General features: G+C 41.3%; 1 protein-coding gene across 2 annotated transcripts in view; it reads left to right on the top strand.

Moving 5' to 3' along the window:
- The window catches only part of rcan3 (regulator of calcineurin 3), a 37584-nt gene that overhangs the window by 4078 nt on the left and 10333 nt on the right, over positions 1-23173 (top strand). Inside the window, exon 1 of one of the 2 annotated variants that reach the window (XM_083924402.1) lies at positions 11907-12033. The exons of the other annotated variant lie outside the window; for it this stretch is intronic. Coding sequence (XP_083780528.1) covers positions 11947-12033 — 87 coding nt within the window. The 5' untranslated portion in view covers positions 11907-11946. Of the gene's footprint in view, positions 1-11906; positions 12034-23173 lie in introns of those variants that run through there. 2 annotated transcript variants of the gene reach the window in all.

The following is a 23173-nucleotide window of genomic DNA, read 5'->3' on the forward strand; positions in this document are numbered from 1 at the left end:
TGTAATTTACTGTTGGACCAACTTTAGTATTTTAATCTTTTTACTTTTAAATTTGTGGACTTTTGTGGAAAACAGTCCACAGTGTTTTTTATGGAGTAACCGGTACAATTTTTTTGTATTTATGTATTTATTTTTCAAAGCTTAAAGTAATTCTTACCTTTCTTGCATGTCTCATAGCACTTCCCTCCAAAGTCCCTCCTCCTTCCCCTGCCTGACCTCTGACGCTCACTCCTCTCCTGACATGTACAGTGAGGGAGAGACCTCCGACTAGCGAATTTGAGGGAGATCAACCCACTTGAATTTGCAAGTAGGGGGTTCCACTTTGACAGGTATTCCAGTGCACCTTGCCTAGTTGGAGGTCCGAAACATTGGACTTCCCATGGCACTAGCATGAGCAGCGCAAGTGAAATGGAGAGACAGATGACCGGCAGGAAGCTTGGCAAATAATTTTATTTGGACCAAAATACTGTACATGAGAATTTAATATTTTGGAGTCTCAACACCTGGTGGATTTCTTTTACATTTTAATGTACCATACGCTTATTAGGAGCATTTTAAGATTACAAAAGAAAAATGTAATAATGCCAGAAAGATAAAAAAATGCTTTAAAGCACCAAAAGTGAAATTCCATTCACCTCTACTTTGTTGGGTTGTAGGCAGAAAACTGGGAGACATGCAGTATATACAATTGTCCAACATATTTTCCCAAGAGGCCCTAAAACATTGTCCAACCTGTTAGAAATGCATTTAGCAGTGATAGACTGCTGTAAGTATGTGAAAAGTTAAACTGCTTCAGTGGATACAGCTGTCCCACTTCAGTCTAATGTGTTTGATAGTGTGACTCGTATATATCGGATGATAAAGTAACACAAGTCCAGAGCAGAGTGGAGCAATGAAACACATCGGGGGACTAAAGATAGCGTGACAGAGGATGTGAAAAGTGAGATGTATAGTGTGTGTGTGTGTGTGCGCGTGTGCGTGTGTTTTTATGTGCACACAAAATGTATGCACATACAATGTGCATGCGCGTGTCAGTGATATGTTTGCATGTGTCAAACTGCAGTCTATTTTTGGGTGTCATACCCGGGGGGGTGAACGTGAGGCAGCGGGTGCTTAGCAGGCTGAAGGTCAGACATGATGCAGTGCAGAGTGAGTGAGTGCCGCTGGCCCCTGCTCCTGCTGTGGCCTGGATATTATCCTGGTACACTGACCGGGAATGTCTCACCGACCTGGTGTGCTTGTTTTGCCTTAATTCATCAAACAGAAAAAAAGCAATTTAAGTCAAGCAGACACAATGGAGAGCATAGTTTTGTTGGATTGAGCTGTTGTGGCACTCAGGGTGGCAAAGTATTTTCACATTTGACAAGATGACAGTGTTTTCATTTTACAGTGACAATTTGCCACTTGTCTCTGTTTTCTCTCCAAAAGTCTATGACATCATATTGTACTTTCTAAACCTCAAACATATCTGCATCTATGTAAAGATATTCTCATCATGATGAAATGGTTGTACTTTTTGTTTTCTTATATTGATACTCATACCACTCCCGCACCTTCAGCATGGGAGCTCCAGGGAAAGAGATTTTTCCCCTTTGATGTGTGATCACAACTGGGTTTGTACGGCTGCTTTGATAAAAGAGACCACTCATCTTACCCCGCCCTCTCCTACCACACAGGGGCTGATTATGAAACTAAAAGATTTAGCATGCTATGTAAGCTGCTGTGTTATTTGTTCTTAGTCGTGCTCCTGTGTGAGTCTATTTAAATCAAGATTATTTTCTGGTTCAATCAGTCTAAAAAAAGAAACGTTGTGTGGGCGCTTTCAAGAATAGCAGTTCATAATACAACAGAACAGATCTCTTATTTCACTGAAGTATAATTGGACTCACACACTTGGAATTCAGGCATCCTACAGTCCATGAAATAAAAACATGTTCTGCAGGTGATTGCTTTTATAAAATGTGTAAAATTAAGGAGCTGAAATAGGCCTACAAGCAATAGGAAGTTTACTTGCTCACACTGAGGATCTAAAAAAACAGTCCATTTTTGGATATATCTATCTGTCTTGTTGTGTGTGTTGTTGTTGTTTAAACGTTTTTTATTTACACAGTTGGTTGGACTGTGTTGCACATCTAAAAGTAGCTTCAGTTTGGCTTAAGTCCCGTCCTTATTTGTTTTCCTTTACCTTTCTGTTTTTTACCTACAGAGGCTTGTTGACGTTTTAATCTTGTGTAGCTCTTGAGTTCCCCTGTGAGGCTACTTCTTGGAGTTATTTACGAGGAGGGAGAAGTGGTGTGACAGGCATCCAAATCAATCTCTGCCGATTGTTATTTCACAAAAAGGAGGACTATTGACAGTCTGATGTTGTTGATTTTTTTTAGTTTTTCACTGTTGTTGTAAGCTGGAAAAAGGAATCATGTTTGCGACTCTCCCCGATTCAATTTGTTTTGCTTTGGTTCTTGTTTGTTCCTGTTTTTCTTTAGATCTTTCATTTGTTCGCTACCCTTTTTTTCTTTTCTGTCATTTAAGCTTGTGTCCTTGTGTGTCTCACTGTCATTGCCAATCACAGACTCAATCATGTTGCCCTTTGACGGCCTATACCCAAATTAATGACATCTGTTGGCCTGTGTGGCAGCCTGTCCCTGTTGGTTGTCTGGAACAGATACTATACGGAAGCTATAGAAAACCTTTTTTTCTTCTTTACTTAGTTTATGTATGGACCATTTAACTATAACAAAAGGAATCTGTGCATATGTTAGTGTGTGTAATTTGCATATTTCCAGAACCGATAATGCGATCAAATCAAGCCCCCAACACAGCGACTTCCTGGTTGATCCAATACGGAAGTGCCAAAAACTGCAGTTCTCTGAGTGTCCATTAGGAGTAGTTTGCACAATAGAGCAGTTTCTCATTGACCCCCCCATGTTAAACAGGACGCTTCACAGCATAATTAAACCTGTTTAAGACCTGCTACAAAAAAACATTCTAGTCTGTGTGCTTAGGTCATATCTCCACGACAACACTTAGGGGGGTGATTTTTTTTGTACCAGGCTAGTTTTTGTTTTGTTGGAGGTTAAAGTTTATGAATAATAAAGGGCGCGACCTCTTGAGTGACAGTTAGCCGCTGGCCCTCACTTCTCCTTGGAGGCTAGTTGTCAGGATTAGCACGCTAACTCCATCATCTTGTCCTGGACTGCGGTTATTCGTGTGGTGGTGTTACCATAAGTGACAAGATGGTTTGCTCTTCGATCGACTGTACAAACAGATGGTTTAGAAACACAACGTGCTAACGTTAGCTCTGTTATGCTAATTAAGTAGCCGCAGTTGCGCCGTGACTTGCAAGTCAACCTACTATCGATGGCACATAAACTAGATGCTAATTTGGAGCACCGGGAGGATTTTGGCCGTGAAGTGTTTTACACTCTATGGGTATGGTACTGTTTTGAATATTAGTTTAAATCATAGATAATACATTCTGGCTGCCCACACTTGATTTCACGAGCTGCTGTGTTTTCCACTATACTGACACAAGAGTGCCTGTACGTGACTCGCGGGGCCGGTGTAATCTCCGCTCGAAATAACATTTTTTAAAAAGGCTCCTGGTCCCGGAAAAAAATCTCAACATTGACTCCCACTCCCGTTTATCTATGAAAGCGTTGTGTTAGCTTGTTTCCCGGGCGGTGGTGCTAATGTTGATAATTCAGTATACGTCAGTCAGATGGACGTATCTCCTCCCCCCAAAGTCACATACATTTTTTGGTAAGGGGGAATTGAGGCAAAGTCAAAATCTGAAAAGGTGGCGACTCCCAGAGCCGAATATGATTGGATCAAGTTGAGAGAACGGGCCTTGACGGAGATGCTTCATCCATTTTTTAAACAGTCTATAGATCAAATTCACAATAAGGTGGGTTTTTTTGTCCAACAAATGTAACTTTTGAACCATAAGTCTCAGGAGAAAAATTGTACCTGGACTCTGTGGGTCCAGATGAATTTAGCCCAATTACAATTCTCCACTATTTTAAATTATTTACAAATCTTATTTTTTCGCTACTCCTCCCACTAATTTTGAGCAATTGTCACCAAATGTGGTACCGGACATCCCTGAAACAAGCAGGAAAATAAGTTACATTTTCATATTTTTGATGCTCCATGCAGTTTTGCTATAGCTTGCCACCCATCCACTACTTGTTCTCATCACAGTGGCCATGAGGATCCCATGGCTTTAAATTGGTGAAAGAATAGAGCGCTCGGTATCCTCTAATGAAGAATCTTATAATTTCTTTCTACCTCTTTGTGTGTCTGCCTCAGAAAATGGCACCCACTTCTCAGCTCTGTGTTGTGTCCAAGCCACCTTGGTCGTTCCTGGCCTGTTTTTTTTCTTTTTCCTTTTTGTTGTGTCTGGTGTTCTAGCAGCAGCGAGGCCTGCATGCATGTCGGAGAGTCTGCCGAACCAATCCAAAGATTTGACCTGATTTCAAAGCAAAGCAATCAGTGGAACCATCGGCACGTGCCACTCTGTGCTTCCCCGTCCATCCCCTCCTCTTCCCCTTACCGCTCACACGGCTGTACGGCAGCTCATCTCTCCAGCTCCTAAGCTGCTGGACTGGGTTAAAATACTGAACAGCTGCTGGTGGCCCACCAGATGTGGGCTGTGAACCAGAAACATACTATGCTGTCAGCTCCCATGTTTGGACAGGGCGTTGCTGTTTGTAAAAGCACACAGTGCATAAAGCAGCTTTTAATTTTTTTATTCTTTTACTAATTTACATAATGATGTAATGTATTCTTACAGCAGTTTTTATATCCTTCTAAAAGCCCCCACCATACCCTACAAAAACATTGTATCCAAAAACTACTCAACAAATAACTAATATGGCCACCATAATCTTTATTGTTAGGTCTTTTGGGCAATAACCCAATACCAGACTACACTACACATGAAAAATGAATGAAACATCTCTTAATATCAGCATTTCTATCAAACCCATACCAAGCACCTCCATGTTACAAAAGTTCAGCATGCTTTATTTAGCATTGCAGCTTGACAAGTAATTACCGGAGTCATCAGAATTTCAGTATGTAAATCCAAGTCCCTGAAAACTTTCAAAGCTTAAAATATTTCACTATAATCCTACAAATGAATTAATTCATATTCCAAATTTGGAAAACAAACTCAGCTAATCTCTTTTATTAGGACTGTGAGGGTGTAGTTTTACCAGATTTGTGGGCTGTCAACATAAGCACACAACCAACAGCTGTCATCAGATTTTTAAAAACCAGTGAAAAGGGCACAGACAACATGTCTCAGCTGAAATAACTAAAACTGTTCTAACAACTCGTGATCACGTAGTCACAGTCACAGTCTGTAAGTTTCTAGGAGTATTCAACATCCTGCTTCTACAGTTGCGTGTACACATTTCCCATGACAACAGGCTCATTTTTGTTCATTAGGAAAAAAGAGCAACAGTCAGAGCTGGCCTCTGGGAGTTGTCCATCACTATTAATTAAAGCTTGATTGCCAGAAGTTGTGAAAAACATTTATTTTTTCATCGTAACACACTTAACGCCACACAGTCAGCAGCACCACTTCCTCCCTCACATTTAATCCTGTCAGCTCGTCTGCAGAATTCAAACCACCAGATAAAACACAATTCATGCTTTGAAGGAGAGTTGATCGAGGCTACTTGTGTTCGTCATTTACATTCATCGGCTGATGTCTGCTGCTCGGGTATTCATGCTGTCCTTTTCACCTGACAGAACCTCTCTCCCTCTCTCTCTTTCCGTGTCTCTTTCTATTTTCACACTCCCTCTCACTAGACTCTGTAGATCTGTCTCTTTGCCCTGTAGACAATCTTTTATCCTCCCATCCCTCTGTCTCCCCCTGGCTCCCTGCGCCTGTACTTGGCTGCTTGCTTTATAAATAGCTTGGCCTAGATTACAACAGCTGCATTGGCGTTGGCACCAGGGGTTGAACTGGCTGGGCCAAGAGAGGTAGCCTGATGTAACGAAAGGTTGAAGATCATGAGGATTCGCAGCACCCGCAGCCTGCAGTGGCCAAGTTTTTTTTTCATTGTCATTCCTTCCATTCTCCTGCTGTTACATCACACATGTATGTAACTGTTTTTGTGGATTTCTATTTTGGATTTCCCTGTGTGTGTGTGTGTGTGTGTGTGTGTGTGTGTGTGTGTGTGTGTGTGTGTGTGTGTGTGTGTGTGTGTGTGTGTGTGTGTGTGTGTGTGTGTGTGTGTGTGTGTGTGTGTGTGTGTGTGTGTGTGTGTGTGTGTGTGTGTGTGTGTGTGTGTGTGTGTGTGTGTGTGTGTGTGTGTGTGTGTGTGTGTGATTCACAGATGCACTAGTGCAACTGCATTATATATTTGCATGCAATTCTTCATTTGTCCTTGTGATTATGTGTTCCATTGTTTGATTTGTGCATTAGTGTGTGTGTGTGTATGTGTAAGCATGCGTATATCATCCCATCGTGATGATCCACTGCCCTGATTTCCTCCCTCCTGCTCCTCTGCAGAGCTCCACTTCCGAATACAAATTCTGCTCGTCAGTGGGTCTAAGACACAGCGTCTCCCCCTTTGAGCATCTCTGCTGCCTCTGTGCCTCCTCTTCTTTTCATCCCCTAAAGTGCATCATAGATTTCTACTATGCTGATAATGTGTGCCTTATCTGTGAATTGATGCTGCATATACTGTATATTTCCTTAAACTAACCATTATATTTATCTCCTTGTGATATTTGTATGTGCATAATGCAGCAAACTTTAAACCCAAAAGAATATGCAACTTCACAGACAAGAGAGTTTCCAATATTCTCATATACAGCAAGAATACATATCAGTATTTGCATTTATTCTAGAAATAAAATCTCAACCATTTGTAAGAGTGACATCCTCCTTTTTTGAAATGGCTAAGTGTTGATATTAAAGTAAAACGCCTACCAATACTGTCATTAACACGTCTGACAAGGTGTCAGCATTTGAAATGTTATATTTATCTGCATTTTGTAAGAAAGGAGCAGTCGCTCTCCCTTATTTGAAATGGAAAAAGGATGTGTTGAATTCTCTGAGATGGAGTCTTGTTCAGGGCGTTTTGACTGTGAGATCTAACAGAGAGAATTGTGAATGAGGAGAAGAGAATTGAGAATGAGGAGGAGGTGGTGAGCCGCAGAATGAGGCCAGAGAGAAAAAAACTGCTTCATCATCCACAGCGATCCATCCTTCTTATCAGCCATGACAAAAGGGATGAGAGGAGTGCTGTGATAACTGAAAACATTTAAGTAAACATCCAATGCACCGCTTTGGCAAGTGCTATACAGCAGCGGTTCTCAGACTTTTTCCCCTTCAGACGAGCCCCTACAGCCTTATTAGATGAGCTGATGGACCCATCATGAAAATGTTCATGTTTTAATTTGAATGTGGTTGTTATTTAACACTATTATTCCTGGATAGTGTTCAAATGTTTATTTTCATACGATTGAAACGTCCATGTTTTTGGAGGGTTTACACAAGTTCTGTTTGCTTCACGCACTTGGAGCTGTGTGTCTTCATCTTTTATTCATTATTTTAACCATAAATATTTCAACCACCTATTCATAATCCTTAGCTATTTCAGCCATTTATCCATTCTTCTTTAGTTATTTCGACCACTAATTCACAATTTTAAGCTAGCTATTTCAACCATGGACTGTATATATTTATGACCAATGCGTCTACACTTTCTCCCTCCGTGCAAAAGCGAAGCCAAAATATTCTGGATACAGGCACTGCCATTTTATCATTTTGAAGCCAGACTCTTTGCAGTAATGATCGGGCAGTGGAGCCGTGACTTCGAAGTCCCGCTCATACACCCGCCTGACCAATGACAAACCAATCACAGCTGGAGTTGTTCCAATACTTCTACCAGTATCCAACTAGATAATAAAAGAAAAATGTATGGCATTCATTCTCTATATTTGTTCATGTTATACAAACCTGAGCCAGATCATACAACAATAATAGCCATCATATCACATCCATAATAGCAAACAAAAACATATTTTTTCTAACGTTGAGAGGCCAGCTTTTAAAACATTTACTGCAGCCAGCCACCGAGGGGCGGTATAGATGTTTTAGCTTCACTGTTGTGGATTTGTCCTGTCATCCATCTTTATATGCAGTCTATGATTTTGACTATTCATCCATAAGTTTTATCTATTTCAACCGTTTATTCACTATTTTAACATTTTCAACAATTGTTTTTGCTATTTCCGTCATCTGTATCCAGCATCCATTTATCCATTACTTTTAGCTAGCTCTTATGACTTCTGTGCTCACTTGCTAACTGGTAGTTTTATGCACTTTTAATCACAGCAGGTGATGTTCAGTTGTTACAACTGACAGGTGCCTCTCGTACTGTAGCTAGCTCGTTATTGTGACAGTACATTTACTAAAGACCAGCATCACATTAATTTGTAAACAAAATATATAGACATTTGATTTTATTTTACTAAGTCCTTTTCTTTCTTTTTTAATTTGCTGAGCATCTCCACAGTATTGCCAGTTGTGTCCAGATGGTAACCCAAGATTTGCAAAAGTCTCGTAAAATGGTAAAAGTAAGGCACTGATCTCAAATGGTTAAGGTGGACGGGAAGTGAGCTTCACAAAAGTGTTTGCAAGTTTTCACAAATCTAGGGTTCCCATCTTGACACGACCAATCTTTCCACATATCCCATGGCCGTATAGTGCAGCAGTAACACTTGAGTGGCTAGATGTGACTATATGTGAGGTTAAATACAGGCAGGATGGTTTAAGTAAAGCATCTGCTCAGCTGAAATTTCCATCAGCAATGCAATGAATGTCTTCCATCTTCTGTTGTCCTAAGGCTTTGAAAATAGGGGCAAGTGAAAAGAGAGTTTCCCAACCAACCATATTAAATGATCACAGTTTGGCGATAGCAGGCTACATTAGATTCAAGAAAACAGTGGATTTAAGAGAATAGATGACAGGCGCGCTGCTTTATCGCCTCTGAGCTTGTGGTTAATAAGCTGAGGTACTGATTTTGAAATATTATCTTAACTTGTAGAGTAACATCTTCTCTACTGCCTGCTCTTCTTACTGTGATTTAAAAGAATAAAACACATTCACTCCCAGCAGATCAAGCAGCTGATGTTGCGGTTCAGGCTCAGGCCACCTTGTTTCCGTGCCTGATATGTGGCGTTTAGGGGCAGATTGTTCCAGACCGGGTGACTGACTGACGCTGTCTGGTGGAGGAATGTCACAGTCATCCTCACATATATCTCACTCATGTTCTCTGTCTGCACAGCGTGGACAATGCCTGACAGACACAGACATAAATAGCCCTCACCGCCTACAGCCTTAATATTAATGGCTTATAGGGGACTTAGCTGTCTCGGCCGGCCGAGCAATTCTTATTTTGAAACTGAGGAGGGAGAGAGTGATGGAAAAAAAGACATGGTTTATTATGCAAGGGTATAATGTCTGTGGGAATTTTTTCTTAATGATCGGTCTTCAGCTGAAGTGGAAACTTGCACCGGATAATCATAATTGAGAGAAAAAGGAGATGTGGCAGCCGGGGTAGTGATTTTTTTTTGAGTGATAAAGAGCTGCAGTACAGCTAATCTCCAATCAACAAGTCAGCACTAAAAGTACAGTACAGCTTTGACATTTTCATAGGATCTACAAGGCATCTGCCCTGAAGACTCTAATGTCCAAAATAGATGTCTTTACATGAACAATATTCTGTTAACAGCATGTAGGTAGACAACAGCTTTGAACACATCAGCGTGACTGGCTTATATATAACCATGTTATTTTCTGTTATTCTTAGGTCCATGAAGCCACATACCACGTCAACTGAGGGCAATACTAGAGCATGCAGCTGACAGGCACGGTTATGCAATTGTGCCTTGACAGGACTGTGCAGTACCATAGATGCTTTCACTAAGCGTTGGGTTTTTGGCACAGAATACTGTGGATGTCTGTCTGTGAGCCAGTAATTTGATTTATTTATGTATTATGTAGTAAGATATATTTTCAAATATAGCTTGTTTACGATTGTACTTTAATCACAAGGATATTATCGATAAATTAGCTGTGAGTCATGTGTGCCGCTTGTAATGTTGCTGCTACGTGATGGACAAAATAACTAGAACATCTGCAAGGTGTAATAATATCAATACATTTGACTTGTATAGAGCTTTAAAATATTCTCAAAGGCTCTTTATATGTTAATAAAAGCAGTAACAGAAACGGTATAAAGCAACTCCTCCATAGTGCTTGGTCTGTGTGACGTTCCTGCCTGTAATAGGGAAGGTTTTCGTTGCCACTACGGAGTAATTGTTGGGTCTATGTAAATCATAAATAAGTCATAGAGTGTGGTCTATACCTACTCTATAAAGTTTAGATAAATTTTGTTATTTATCTATTTGGCACTATGAATAAAATGTAATAGAAAATGTAATTGAAATATAATAATACCGTGTTTGCATACCTTTTTAATGCTCATGACCCTAAATACAAATACCTCTATTTTACTGTGTATTTTTAAGGACATTTTACATGTCCTTAAAGAGATATTTTGCTGATATAAATCCAGCTCTGTGTCATGGCAGTGTGTGCAGATGAATGTTGTTTGGCTTACCACGACCCAGAGCTTGGAGCATCAGTGGCCCACCTAGAGTCTGCCAAGAACGGCTCGATTTTCCGAAAGTTTGGCGAACCTCCGTTGCTACAAAGCCAAACACTGTTCCTCTGCACACTCTGCCCATATTGCCATGGTACAGAGCTGGTTTAAAATGGGTAAAGTAGCCCTTTAAAGTGTGAGTGGTAGAATTGAAGAATGATTAGTGTTTCATTTGCCGTTTTTTTTTTTAGACCTGAAGAGATAAAACATTAGTATTTCATAAGAAAGAAAGCAAAGATTAGAGAACCGCTTGAAAAATAAACATAACTGGTACGATTACTCAATTAATCAATCGACAGATAATCTGCAATTTATTAAATGCAAATACCAAATTTCTTCAGCTTCTCAAACTTGAAGATGTGCTTCTTTCTCTGCTTTATATATTTTTAACTGAATATCTGTTTTTTTTTTGGACTGTTAGTATGACATCAAATGTATTTATTTACCATGTACATTTTTCACTGTTTCCTAACATCTCATAATCTGAAATGCGTACGTGTAAGGCGTATTATTTTGTTCAACTCCCTTGACGCTCCGGCACAGCCATAAAAAAATACAAGTTATTGTAGGGCTTTTACATAAGACTTGAATGACTTCATAATATTGTATAGCCTCGATGTTCCTGGGATTATGTCCACCCCCTGCGGCGATGTGCTCGGTGTACTGTATGGAGAGAAAAGCATCATTCAAAGGCATGAAGGGTAAACAGGCTCTCTGCTGGAGTGCAGAGGGGTAGTCAGGGTGACACTGGTGCTGATGTAACTGGATACAGTTTGACTGATGGACTGAAATTTTCAGAACTGTTGTGAAACATGTTTGTATTTACCCCCTAGCAGCCCGATGAACATGAAAACGCATGAAAATAATTGAGAACGCATGAAAAGGCAGAATAAACCGGACCGTGAATTCTGCAGTGCCCCCTGCACGGTTCGCCGAGCGCTGCTGTGGCGTAAAAGACGACGAACGTGAGGATGGTAATGACGTCAATGTGGAGCCAGAGGGGAGGGCAGGAGAGATAGGAGGAGGGAGAGAGAGAGAGAGAGTTTGTGCGGCTGCTGCAGCATCACTCAGCAGCGCGTCAGTGCAGCGAGGAGTCCGGCAGCAACTCTCTCTCAGTTGACAAAACCGACCAGAACAGTGGACTCGACCTCAAGTTTCTGGAGGAACAACCCTTCTCTCACACTCTTTCGCCCTGCTGCTCGAGAGGAGGAGAAAGACTTTTTACTCCGTATCGTTTTTCCCCTAACCACGAAAGGGAATGCCATCGATAAATATGAAACTGGAGATGGTGACCATCATCGCCTGCGAAGTAGACATCGAGGTTTTTACCTCAGACAAAATGCAGGTACGGTTTTCACCCCCCTTAAAAAAAGGCACTTTTAATAACGTAAGTAATCATCACGGCTGTGCCCTTGTGGTGTGATTGTGCAGCAGTTTTGCTCAGGACCGTGCATGCATGTCTTGGTGACGTTGAATGCAGCCCTGTCTCTCAGACGAGGATTTTTATCAATGGGAGCCGCAGCTCGCGAAGACGCACGTCCCGCGCCGCGCGCACGCCAGCCACAGTTGATTGACGTTTGAGGAATTGCAGAAATGGGTAGACATGGCAAGAACGGGACACACACAAACACACCGATCCTTAATGCACCAATTGTTGTATCGTTGTGTAAGTTTTGGAGCGTGAGGTAATTGGTGCGCAAGTTAAATGGGAGGGTGTGATGATGGATTGAATTGTCCATGCAAGGCACATGCAGGGAAAGAAGTGAGGCCGTTTTAGACCGCAGTGGCGGACAGACCCTCCTCACCCCCCTCTTTATCCCCGCTCGCCCCTCATCCCAGCAGCATTACAGGTACACAAGGTTAGAATACAGAAAAATAGCCATAACAATCCAATGCAAATTCTCAGAGAAATATTATACTAACATTAATTCTAAAGTACTGTAATATAAATAATCCAACCATGATAGTCTGAAGGGTTGTGATTGCTGCCATAAGGAATGTAGGTGCAGGTAATGTGAGTTTTTATTCCTCTATAGTATTCAGAAAAATCAAGCTTAACTAAGTACACACACAAAAGTACATTTAGGTCACTATAAACGCAGCAACCTTAACACTTCCTGTCATATTTTATTGACTTGTCCTCAGGGCAGGTAGGGCCTGCAGGTATTCGATATGTGGCCTGTCAGTCAAAGAGCAGGAAAGCAATTGCACTTGAATGTCTTCAAAGTGAGCCTGAGGATTCCACCTTTGGTGCTGCAATGTGCCAGTTTTGGGTTTTAAAAGGCCACACAGATGGTCTGCCAAAGCTGGGCTCCCCCACTAAACCCTTTGTAAATTCCATGTCAGAATATATTCCCTCACCTGCTGGCTGCTTGTCTGATTTGACTCATCATCAACAAGACGCAAGAATCAAAACCGGATAAAACCAAGCTACAGTGCAGCTCAGGAGTACAAACACTATGATTGTGTGTGTGTTCAGTAGAGACCCATACTGTATAGTTCATCGCATGCAAACAGTGTATAGGTGCTGATGTGCTCTGGATGCGGTGAAATCAGCTTTTTCTTGTATCCAAAAGAGTAGTTGCAGGTTTTATGCAACCAGTCACCCCACCCTCATGCCCACTGCGACTTGCTCAGCCATATTTTATCACTTTTTTGCCACTTCATGTGCATCACTAACCTTACACTAGCTGCTCATCGGGACATGTGTGTATTAATATCCTACTTCTTGTAACTGTCATGGCATGAATTGCACGTATTAATGGCATGTGATTGTAGTGTAATGCTACTGAGAAATATCCTGCATATTTGAACGTGACCCACCCCTGTGGTCTGTGTTCCAGAGTGAGGCCAGGCAGCTGCTGTTTTTGCTCCCAACTCTCATTACACTTTCTAACCACTGCAGACCAGCCAAGGTGAAAGACACCACTGTGTCACCCTGCAGTTGTCCTGTAATTATAGGAAAGCGGTCATCTTAAAGAATTGCCAGGGACAGAAAAATCGCTGTCTTGAGGTGTTGACTGTGCAGGATCATGACAGTGTTGTTTGAAATGTTATTTTAGCTATGAGGATAAAGGGGTTTGAAAACCCTGAGTGACAGTATGTCAGGGCTAACATGTTGCTGGAAAGGGAGATCACACATTTATTTGTTTGACATTTACTTTTGTTTACGAAACCCAGTTCAGCTGAGATCAGCCATCTTCCCCAGACAGGCTTGACACAGCCTCGGACAGGACAGTCTGACCAGAGCACAGTCTAAACTAAAGCTTCCTGTCAAGCAGCTCTTATCAGTGCACCTCTCCCAGACTCACCTATAGAAAAGGGGGTCTGTACATAATTAAAATAGCAGACAGAGGGTTGACTTTCGAATGGCACAAAGAACACCACTAATCCTGGTTTCTGGCACACGGAGAGTGATGGAGAGCGACGGGGGAGAGGGCAGATTAAAGCAAGGCACGTGGGGAGCGGCCTCTGATTGAGCTCACCTCCCTGTCATCCTGCTCTTGTTTTTATTATCGTTCAACAAGACTTGAGCTGTCTGAGGCCCCTGTTTTTATTAATATCTCTGAAGATGAGAAACAATAATCTCAAGGCTCCTGTTTTTTTTTTTTTTGGGTGTACTAATATGTGGATTGCTTCTATTTATAGACACCTCAAGGGAAAATTAGGCAACTGCAGTAGTGCTAGAATGGGCAACATGAAGGAAATAAGTGAATGGTGGGTTTTTAATTAAAGGAGATGCTGTGCGACTGGCTGTGGTGTTTTGGAGCCATTGTTTTGACACAGTTGAAATAGCTTGCCTTGGCTCCATACCAGCTGGTTACATCATTAATGAGCCAATCACAGAGGCTGTGGACAGAGCAGGTTGTTGTTGTTGTAATAATGGTAGAGCTGATGGTACAGTAGGCTTTCATACCAGAGTCTTTTGTGTCCATTTTGGAGAAAACAAAAGGACTATTGTTGTTGTGAGATTTAAAGGCCAGAGCTGTGGGCAGCCGCTGTAGTACTGTATGTGTATGTCGTGACAACACTATCATTTCCTGGAAAATGTAGCCACATCAGCAGATGATAGCACAGGACACATGGTGAAGGTCATAGCACGTTGGCAGGCAGTGAGTGTATTACAGAACACAGAGCGTGACGCAAGCCTTTACAGTTACCTTGCATGCCTTATAGGATGCTGCCGTTTACATCAAATTGATTTATTGATTCACTTCCCAGTTTGATGGTTTCCCATTTATTTGCTCTTTTATACACGTATGAATAATTAATCGGCCTGTCAACCTGCTCTTTCTCCTGATAAGTGCCTCTCTGGCTGCAGTCTGTCGCTGAATTAAGTGTGTTTTAATTAGGAAGCATTGGGAGAAAACAGGATTTTGACATTATGACCCATTCACACTCTATTACAGAGAAACATGTTATAAACCACTAAAGGATAGCTGCATTGCAAACAACAAAGGACAGCTGTTTTTTTCAACTTAAGCCTGCTCACCCACACACAGACGACTGTAGTAACACTGACACAGTCACACACTCCAACCACAACAGTGAGTCAGCGGACTCACAGACCTACAGACAAACACCTCTGTCAGCAAACACACACAACGTCTGGAGAAGTTTCCGTCCACCTGGGTCACTTTACATCTGTCCTCCTTTCTCTCTGTCTTTGTGTCATACGTGCTTTCTCAGGCTTCATTGTCACAGAAGTCGTGCTCATTATGAGAAAGGAGGAGAGATTTGATGACTAATCTGCTATTTGTAGTTGTAGTGATTTTGCTGACGTCTGTGAGGTTTTCATTCTTTCCCACTGTCTTTTTTGACACACGCCCTTACATAACATGCTGTCACTCCCTTTGATTTGTGACGGTTATTTTGAGCATCTAGGCAACATTAGAAGGGACACAACAATGTATCAGATTTGTGATTTTATGAGGTTTATTTATAACTTATCAAATGTGAAATATTTCACACAATTTCTGGGTAGACTCGGTTGATAGCTTTAGGGTAAATATTAAAATAATGGATATAATGATCACTTTATATTTCATTTTAATGGTGTTTTTTATCGATTAGAGATTATTTTCTCAATTAATTGATTGGCTTGAGGGCTGCATAATTAATCACAATTTTATTGAAATCGCAATATGGACTACAATTTCTACATCGCATTAGGGGAACAATATCTTTTAAAGGCAAAATATGTCGAAATATCATTCTAAGTGTGAATGATTGATTGATTTCTTTGTTTTTGTGCCCTGCGAAAAAAGTGGCCAGCCCTCTTGTGTTTCATTTAATAACAAATTTATTTTACCGCTCGCTCTTAAACCAAATATCCTGCCTTCTCCCCCAGGCTTGACAAATAAAACCTGCTACAAAAAGCTCCCTTCCTGAAGCACGACTCAAATGTTTCATACTCATCTTACCAAAAGAAATCAACATAAATGGACGTTATTGTATTAATAAGTGCATCCCTTATGTCTTCATAGACAAGAAGGTAAAACAAAAATGATACTCAATTTCAGCGAGCTCACACAACAAACAAAGTCTATCCTCTGGAGTACAGGGGTGCTTCAGAGATGTACCGCCCAACAAGTCTTTTTTTGTTACAGATAAATGAGAATAATGATGCAAAAAGCATACAGTAATTCTCTCCAATGATGTGAATCCTACCGCAATTGCAATATCAGTAAAGAAAGTAATCGCAATTAGCTATTTTCTTCATATTGGGTGAAAAATGCCCTTCACAGTTTCCTAAAGCCCATGGTGACTTCTTCAAATATCTTTTTTTTGTCAGATAAACAGTCTAAAACCAAGAGATATTACGTTTACGATCACATACGACAAAGAAAAGCAAAAAAAAACCTCCAATTTGAAGTTGAAACAAGTTTAATCTTGGCATTTTTGCTTGAAAAATGACTTCTAAGATGCCTATTTGTGTTTGAAGACAGACTAATCCACAAATCGTTTAATCGGTTCAGCCCTATAGAAGACATTGCTCATACTGTCTACATTAGAATCAAGTTTAAGTATCATCCGAGGCAGGTCCTTGACAGATTTATTACCCATCTCAGTTGACAGACTTGATCTGCTATTATTAATCCTTTGTCATTAAGTTAGTAACCCGTTTTCTCTGCAGTGTTTTATTATTTAGAGATAAGATACCGACAGACTTCATCAAACATAAATCAGGTTTGAATGTTAATATGATCCAGGCCCAGCATTTCAAAACACGCTTGTGATGCACTCTGACCAGTTGTTGAGGTGAAGGCAAGAGGCAGAGGAGCAGAGGCAGGACAGGCAGGATGGATGTAGACGCTGACAGTATCATGTTTTGTGCTGGTAGGAAACCAGATCTGCACCTTGGCAAGGTTGAGCGATCCTGGTCCAGAGCAGTGGGCTCAGGTGTGCCTGCTCCCTCAGTCTGGGCACTAGGCAGGTGGAGATGGGCAGCTCACATTGGCCTGAAACCTTAGAGAAGTGCAGGGGCTCAGGTGTCAGCTAAAGGTTAGCCTTCCGTCCATTAGGGTGACGTAGAACAAAGGACAGTCTCCTGGGTGTGGTGTCTGGTTTCCATGTGTCCAAGACGACTCGACTATGAAATGACAAGATTAGAACCAAAGAGAAAAGCCAAACAATGGAATGTAGAGGCCCAAGGAAGAAGACGGGGAAATGGCGTCATAAAACGATTGGCCTTTGTTATTGAAATTACAGGTCGAGCATAATTTTCCTGTCAGAATTTCTGATACAGTTTCCAGCCCAACACAAACGGCTCTGTAAAGACAAAGTAGTTTGAGCGCTTAAAATAGCAATGCCAAACCAGTGACCTTAAAAGAATACAGTTGGGCTTTTGAGAACATACGGAAGTGCAGAAGCGGTAAGTCAGTTATTCAAGCCACTGAAAATGAATCGACTACAATTTTGATGACTGATTTTTCGTGTATTAAAGTAATTTATTAAGGGGAAATGACCGTTTTCAACTTCTAAAAACATGACCATTTTCATATTCTTTTAATTGTAATAATTTCATTGTAAATTGAATATGATCATTAAGTGTTTGCTTGTTGGTAAGACAAAACAGTAATAAAAATAAAAAAAACATCGGCAGTGGTGGAAAAAATATTCAGATCTTTCTAAAAGTAGAAATGCCAGTGTAGAAATACTCTACAAGTCCTGCATTCAAAAATGTACTTGAGTAAAAGTACTTTCATCAAAAGAGCCAAAAGTAACCGTACTATTTATGCACAATGTTGTTATTATTATTATTGTTATTACTATTATTATTATTATCTCATCTCATCTCATCTTCAACCGCTTATCCGGGGTCGGGTCGTGGGGGCAGCATCTTTAGCAGGGGACCCCAAACTTCCCTTTCCCGGGCCACATTAACCAGCTCTAACTGGGGGATCCTGAGGCATTCCCAGGCCAGTGTGGAGATATAAACTCTCCACCTAGTCCTGGGTCTTTCCTGAGGCCTCCTCCCAGCTGGACGTGCCTAGAACACCTCCCTAGGAAGGCGCCCAGGGGGCATCCTTACTAGATGCCCGAACCACCTCAACTGGCTCCTTTCAACGCAAAGGAGCAGCGGCTCTACTCCGAGTTCCTTACGGATGGCTGAACTTCTCACCCTCTCTCTAAGGGAGACTCCAGCCAACCTCCTGAGAGAACCCATTTCGGCCGCTTGTACCAGCGACCTCGTTCTTTCGGTCATGACCCAACTTTCATGACCATAGTTGAAGGTAGGAACGAAGATTGACCGGTAGATCGAGAACTTTGCCTTCTGGCTCAGCTCTCTTTTCGTCACAACTGTGCGGTAGAGCAACTACAACACCGCCCCCGCTGCTCCGATTCTCCGGCCAAACTCATACTCCATCGCCCCCTCACTCGTGGACATGATCCCGAGGTACTTATTATTATTCTTTTTTTTATTATTATTATTATTATTATTATTAATGCATTCATGTACATATCACCATAATGTTGCAGCTAGTAAAGGTAGGGTTGATTTAAGTACTTGGTGTACTGTCCGGTGATTTACATCATAGTGTATTTGTTGATTATATTTAGGTTTAATAATCTGAATCTGCATAGTATTTCCTTCTTAAATGCATTTACAGTATTGTAGAAGTATAAAATAACAGGAAATGGAAATCTGACATGCATCGCACTTTGTCAGCTGTGCAGCCATGCTCCTAGCTTTACTTCAGTAATACTTCACTATAGGTGGGCGCTGTGATGCACCAACAGACAAACAAACAAAGAAGGTAAAAATGCAACAGAGCAGTAAGAGACTGTGTTGAGTAGAGAGAAAGAGCTCATCTGAGCTGCAGCACCCCTTAGCCACCTTATGTAATGTTGTTTGGATTACTGTCGCCTCTAAAGTGTGTGAATCTGCGTGGGAGAAATGTTAAGTGTGTGAAAATGCGTGTTTGTGCGCATGTGAGTGTTTAACCGAGGCCTAAGTGACGCTGACTAGGAAAAGCTCTAGCCTCAATAAAAACCATAACGACCAGATTGGTGGTAATAGGATTAATGTGTCCCCTCATGCTGTAAACTGATTTCAATCTCCCTGCCGTGGATACACTGTCCCAGAGGGAGCGGCAGTGTAGCGCCGCGGCGTCGGCCCCTTGTCCATACCACTACCCGCTGGAGGTATTGATCCCACTGTAATAACACTTGTCCCATTCACATGCTTCCCCGATGCTTGTGCAGGCCACAGAATACACACAAAGCTATAAATCATGAGTTGTTTTGTAATACTGAGGATTTGCTGCTATGCTAATATTAATGGCTGCTTTGACAGGAGCCTTGATTGCCTGTGCATCGAGAGTGTTGGGTCACCACACACACAACCTCAGAGTTTATCCACTGATACACATTACCTCATCCTAAGTAGATAGCAAGATAACTGTAGGTTATAGTCTTTCCTTGTGCTAAATCACTGGCCACAAACTCCCATGCTATGTGTAGAGGCTGCAGTGGTTTATTATCACTGACCAGACACTATACTTGCCCAAAGCATATTTATATTACACATTAAGAAAATGAAACTAAAAAAATCAAAACTAAATTACAGTAACCACTCAGTTACAGGTTCATTGAGGTGTGTGTTGTTCTGTGTTGTAGAACGAGGCTGAAAACCTGACAAACATATTTGTTTCACTTTTCGACAGTGCCCTTAGTATCGTTTGGCAGCCGAAAGGTCTGCTGAGTTTTAAACATAACACATTTTCATGTCACAAGTTATAGTTGTAACTGCACACAGACCTAATTGCAATGGAAAGTTGGCTCTGTCTTATGGAGCGGTGATGGAAAAAGCAAGGAATGTGATAAGAAAAATATGTGCTGAAACGGACATGCAGGTAAGGGATTTATTTTCCAGCTGCGTCTGTTATCTCTGCAATCCACCTGTCTTGTTTGACCTCATTAGACCGGTTCCATTTTGGACCGGGAGTAATTAAAAATGGTCCACACACTTAAGAAATACATTTTCTTAATTATTCCAACATAATCTATTTTATGTGTAACACTCTCCCCGACTCACCCCGAGGCTCTGCGGCCTAGTTTGTCGGTTTTCCCCCAAATCCCATTCAAGCACGAGTGTTTGGATTAGACTCTGCTAAAACCACGCACGTGTCGCAGAGAAAGATGAGTGATTCGCCAAAGCTAAAAAAAAAAAAACAAACACTGAATAACTCTTCTTTACATCCCAATTAGGCTCGGTTTATTTTTTCATTTTGATCCAAAATGCCAAATGGTGTAATTCAACATAGAACAGGAGTAGCTTGCGGATTACAGTCATGGATTTTGGTATCCAAGTGCCAATGTGATTTACATACTGTACTATCTTAAATGCAAAACCAGATCAAAATAGAGCATTGGGACTGAGTCACTGAATTTAAATGCTGGGGCTGTAGATTTCTACACCGACAAAGCTTGCTTGTAGGTAGTAATTTAGCTGCAACCAATGATTATTTTCTTTACTGATTAATCTTCTGATTATTTTCTCGATAAATCGGTTAGTCTGTCTGTGAAATGCTGAAAACTGTTAAAAATGCAGTCACATTTTCCCAGAGCCCACGCTTGCATCTTGCCATGTCAAATGCTGTTCTCTCATGGCAATCCAACAATTCTTTTATTTTGAAATCGAAAATGGTCGTGAATTTTATTGCCATTTTGTCGTCTTAAGTGTGTTTTCAGGCACATGGCCGATCACAGGAATGATGGAACATTGTCAGTGTGTTTCAGCTGATGTGTCTTGTTTACTCTCAGCAGTGACGGAGAACAAACAGCAGAATATGTGAGCATTATTTAAATCCCTAAACTTCGCTGAATCAACAATGACAAAGAAAGTCATATGAGCACAATTTGCTGAAAATACATCCAAATCTGGTATTTGTGTGGATGGTTTTGGTGCAACTGAGGCTGGATTCAGTGCGTGTTTTGTTTAACGCCATTGTGTTTACCGTGCAAACAGAACAGGATGGACCTGAAGCTCTGCTAATTGTAAGTGATCCATGCACATTGAAGAAACGCAATCCTTCCTTTACATAACATGGGAAAACACTTAAGTCACAGTCATGTGTCACAAGGTTACACCCAGTTCCGCTGCTTCACTGCTTCATTACCTGGAAGAGGTGTGAAGTAGATATACTCTAAATACTTTTTAAATTTGTTGGCTTTATCTCATTTCCTGTACCGTTTTTGCTTCTGCACTTTCGCCTGACTTGTAAACATCCTGTCGGCATCGCCCAATAAATTTGCTGCGCCTTTTCCCAAGCCCGAAGACTGATCTTGCTGGTTCTGTGTCTCTCTCCCTGCGCCGCTGAATGTGAGTCATGCCCACAGTCATGTCCCGTTGCCACCGCGATGACAAGCCTTTCCATTACCATCAGGAACATAACTGCCTCATTACCCAACGGGCAATCAGCTAAAGGATGGGCTGCAGTTCACTAGCAAGCTTTACATCTCTCCACATTGGATTTTTTGTTGTGTTGGGTTGCTTTCGGCCTCTTTGTTGGGCCTTTTTGTGTGTCATGTCTCTTAATCTATACTTTTCTTTTTTGTGTGTGGCCACAGCAGTCACCTGAGGGAATGTTGGCCCTCACAAGTAGATTGATTTAACAGTATACTCGTGGCTCATACTACACAATATAACATTGTTTCACATTTTTTACATTAGAAATACGATTTGCTGTTCAAGCACTGTAGTTCAACTCTATTTTTTCCACTTAGAAGAAGTGTGGCCCATTGGGAGCAGCTCATTTGCATTTTCTCCCAATATTCCCCTCACTCTACTACCAGAAGCATTTTGAGTTATCAAGAGGACTTTGTTTACTGTAAACTGTGGTGATAGTAGGTGTACTCAGAGAGCTGTTTGCCGTGGTGATTTAAATAGTACAAAACATTGTTTAATGCTACAGGTCTTACAAGTCTTGTCGTTTTAATAAAAAAGCTGCGCAATAATTGGCCTTTCCATCATTCTGTGAGCAACCAAGATTTGATCTGATTTATTTTCTCCCGCGGCTCTTCATCCAGCAGCTCACTGAAGTTGCTCCTGACTCTTCCATTACTCCCTGAAATATTTCAAACTGACCCTTAACCCCTGTTAAAAAAGGCCCACAACGAATGTTCTCTTGTGTTGTAGAAGCATTTTTGATACATGATTGTGTCCATTGCCAGTTAAAGGTTTTTAATGTGAAGCGAAAGCAGTAGAAAATGTTTAGTTTGCATTAGCAGTAACTTAATCTAAACTTTATAAGCACACGCTACTACTGCAGCATTTGGTCACCTCTTTACTTGTAGCAAATCGGTATGGAAGTATCTCGCTGGTTCTTTGCAATGGAACGGTACACACAAAAATGGCAGCCACTCTGACCATCCTGCTATGTTGATTTGAGTGGAAATGTCCATTCTAGCCTCTTCTTTTTCTGTGGTTGCTCTCTTGCAGAAGGAAACAGGACATGTGTTTGGGTGTATGGGGAAATTAAATCTTCTCTATTTTTTTGATGATCTTTGAACACAGAGCTACATGCTACTACTGCCTTTGAGCAGCCTCTTTAACTAAAGATATTTGTGAGGCGCTGCTTATACACAGATCGCTAATTATAGCGGCGTTTCACAAATGGTTGTCGCTTCCTATCCATTACAGGGTTCTCACATTTTCATAAATGGGTCGCTAGAATGGCAGTTGTTCTGATTAGTGAAAGGGCAGTTTGAATGTTGCAAACATTGGTGAAACAGCCCCTCAAGCTTATTCAGCTGTGCAACAGCTGAGCCGAGATAACGAGACACTCCAGGACGGGAAAGGAAGGGAATTTAGCCTGTTGAAGTGCACCATGGGTGTTATGTAAAGGTGACATGGTGAAACATGCGGTCAGCAATGACGACAGCTCTTGCTGTTTTAGTCAAGTAGACCGCTATTTGAGAGCAAGCCGCCTCCTCTTGACCGTTTCCACATGAAGCACATTATACTTCTCTTGCTAGAT

The sequence above is a fragment of the Echiichthys vipera genome (assembly GCF_963691815.1).
Source record: "Echiichthys vipera genome assembly, chromosome: 12".
Taxonomy (NCBI): Eukaryota; Metazoa; Chordata; class Actinopteri; order Perciformes; family Trachinidae; genus Echiichthys; species Echiichthys vipera.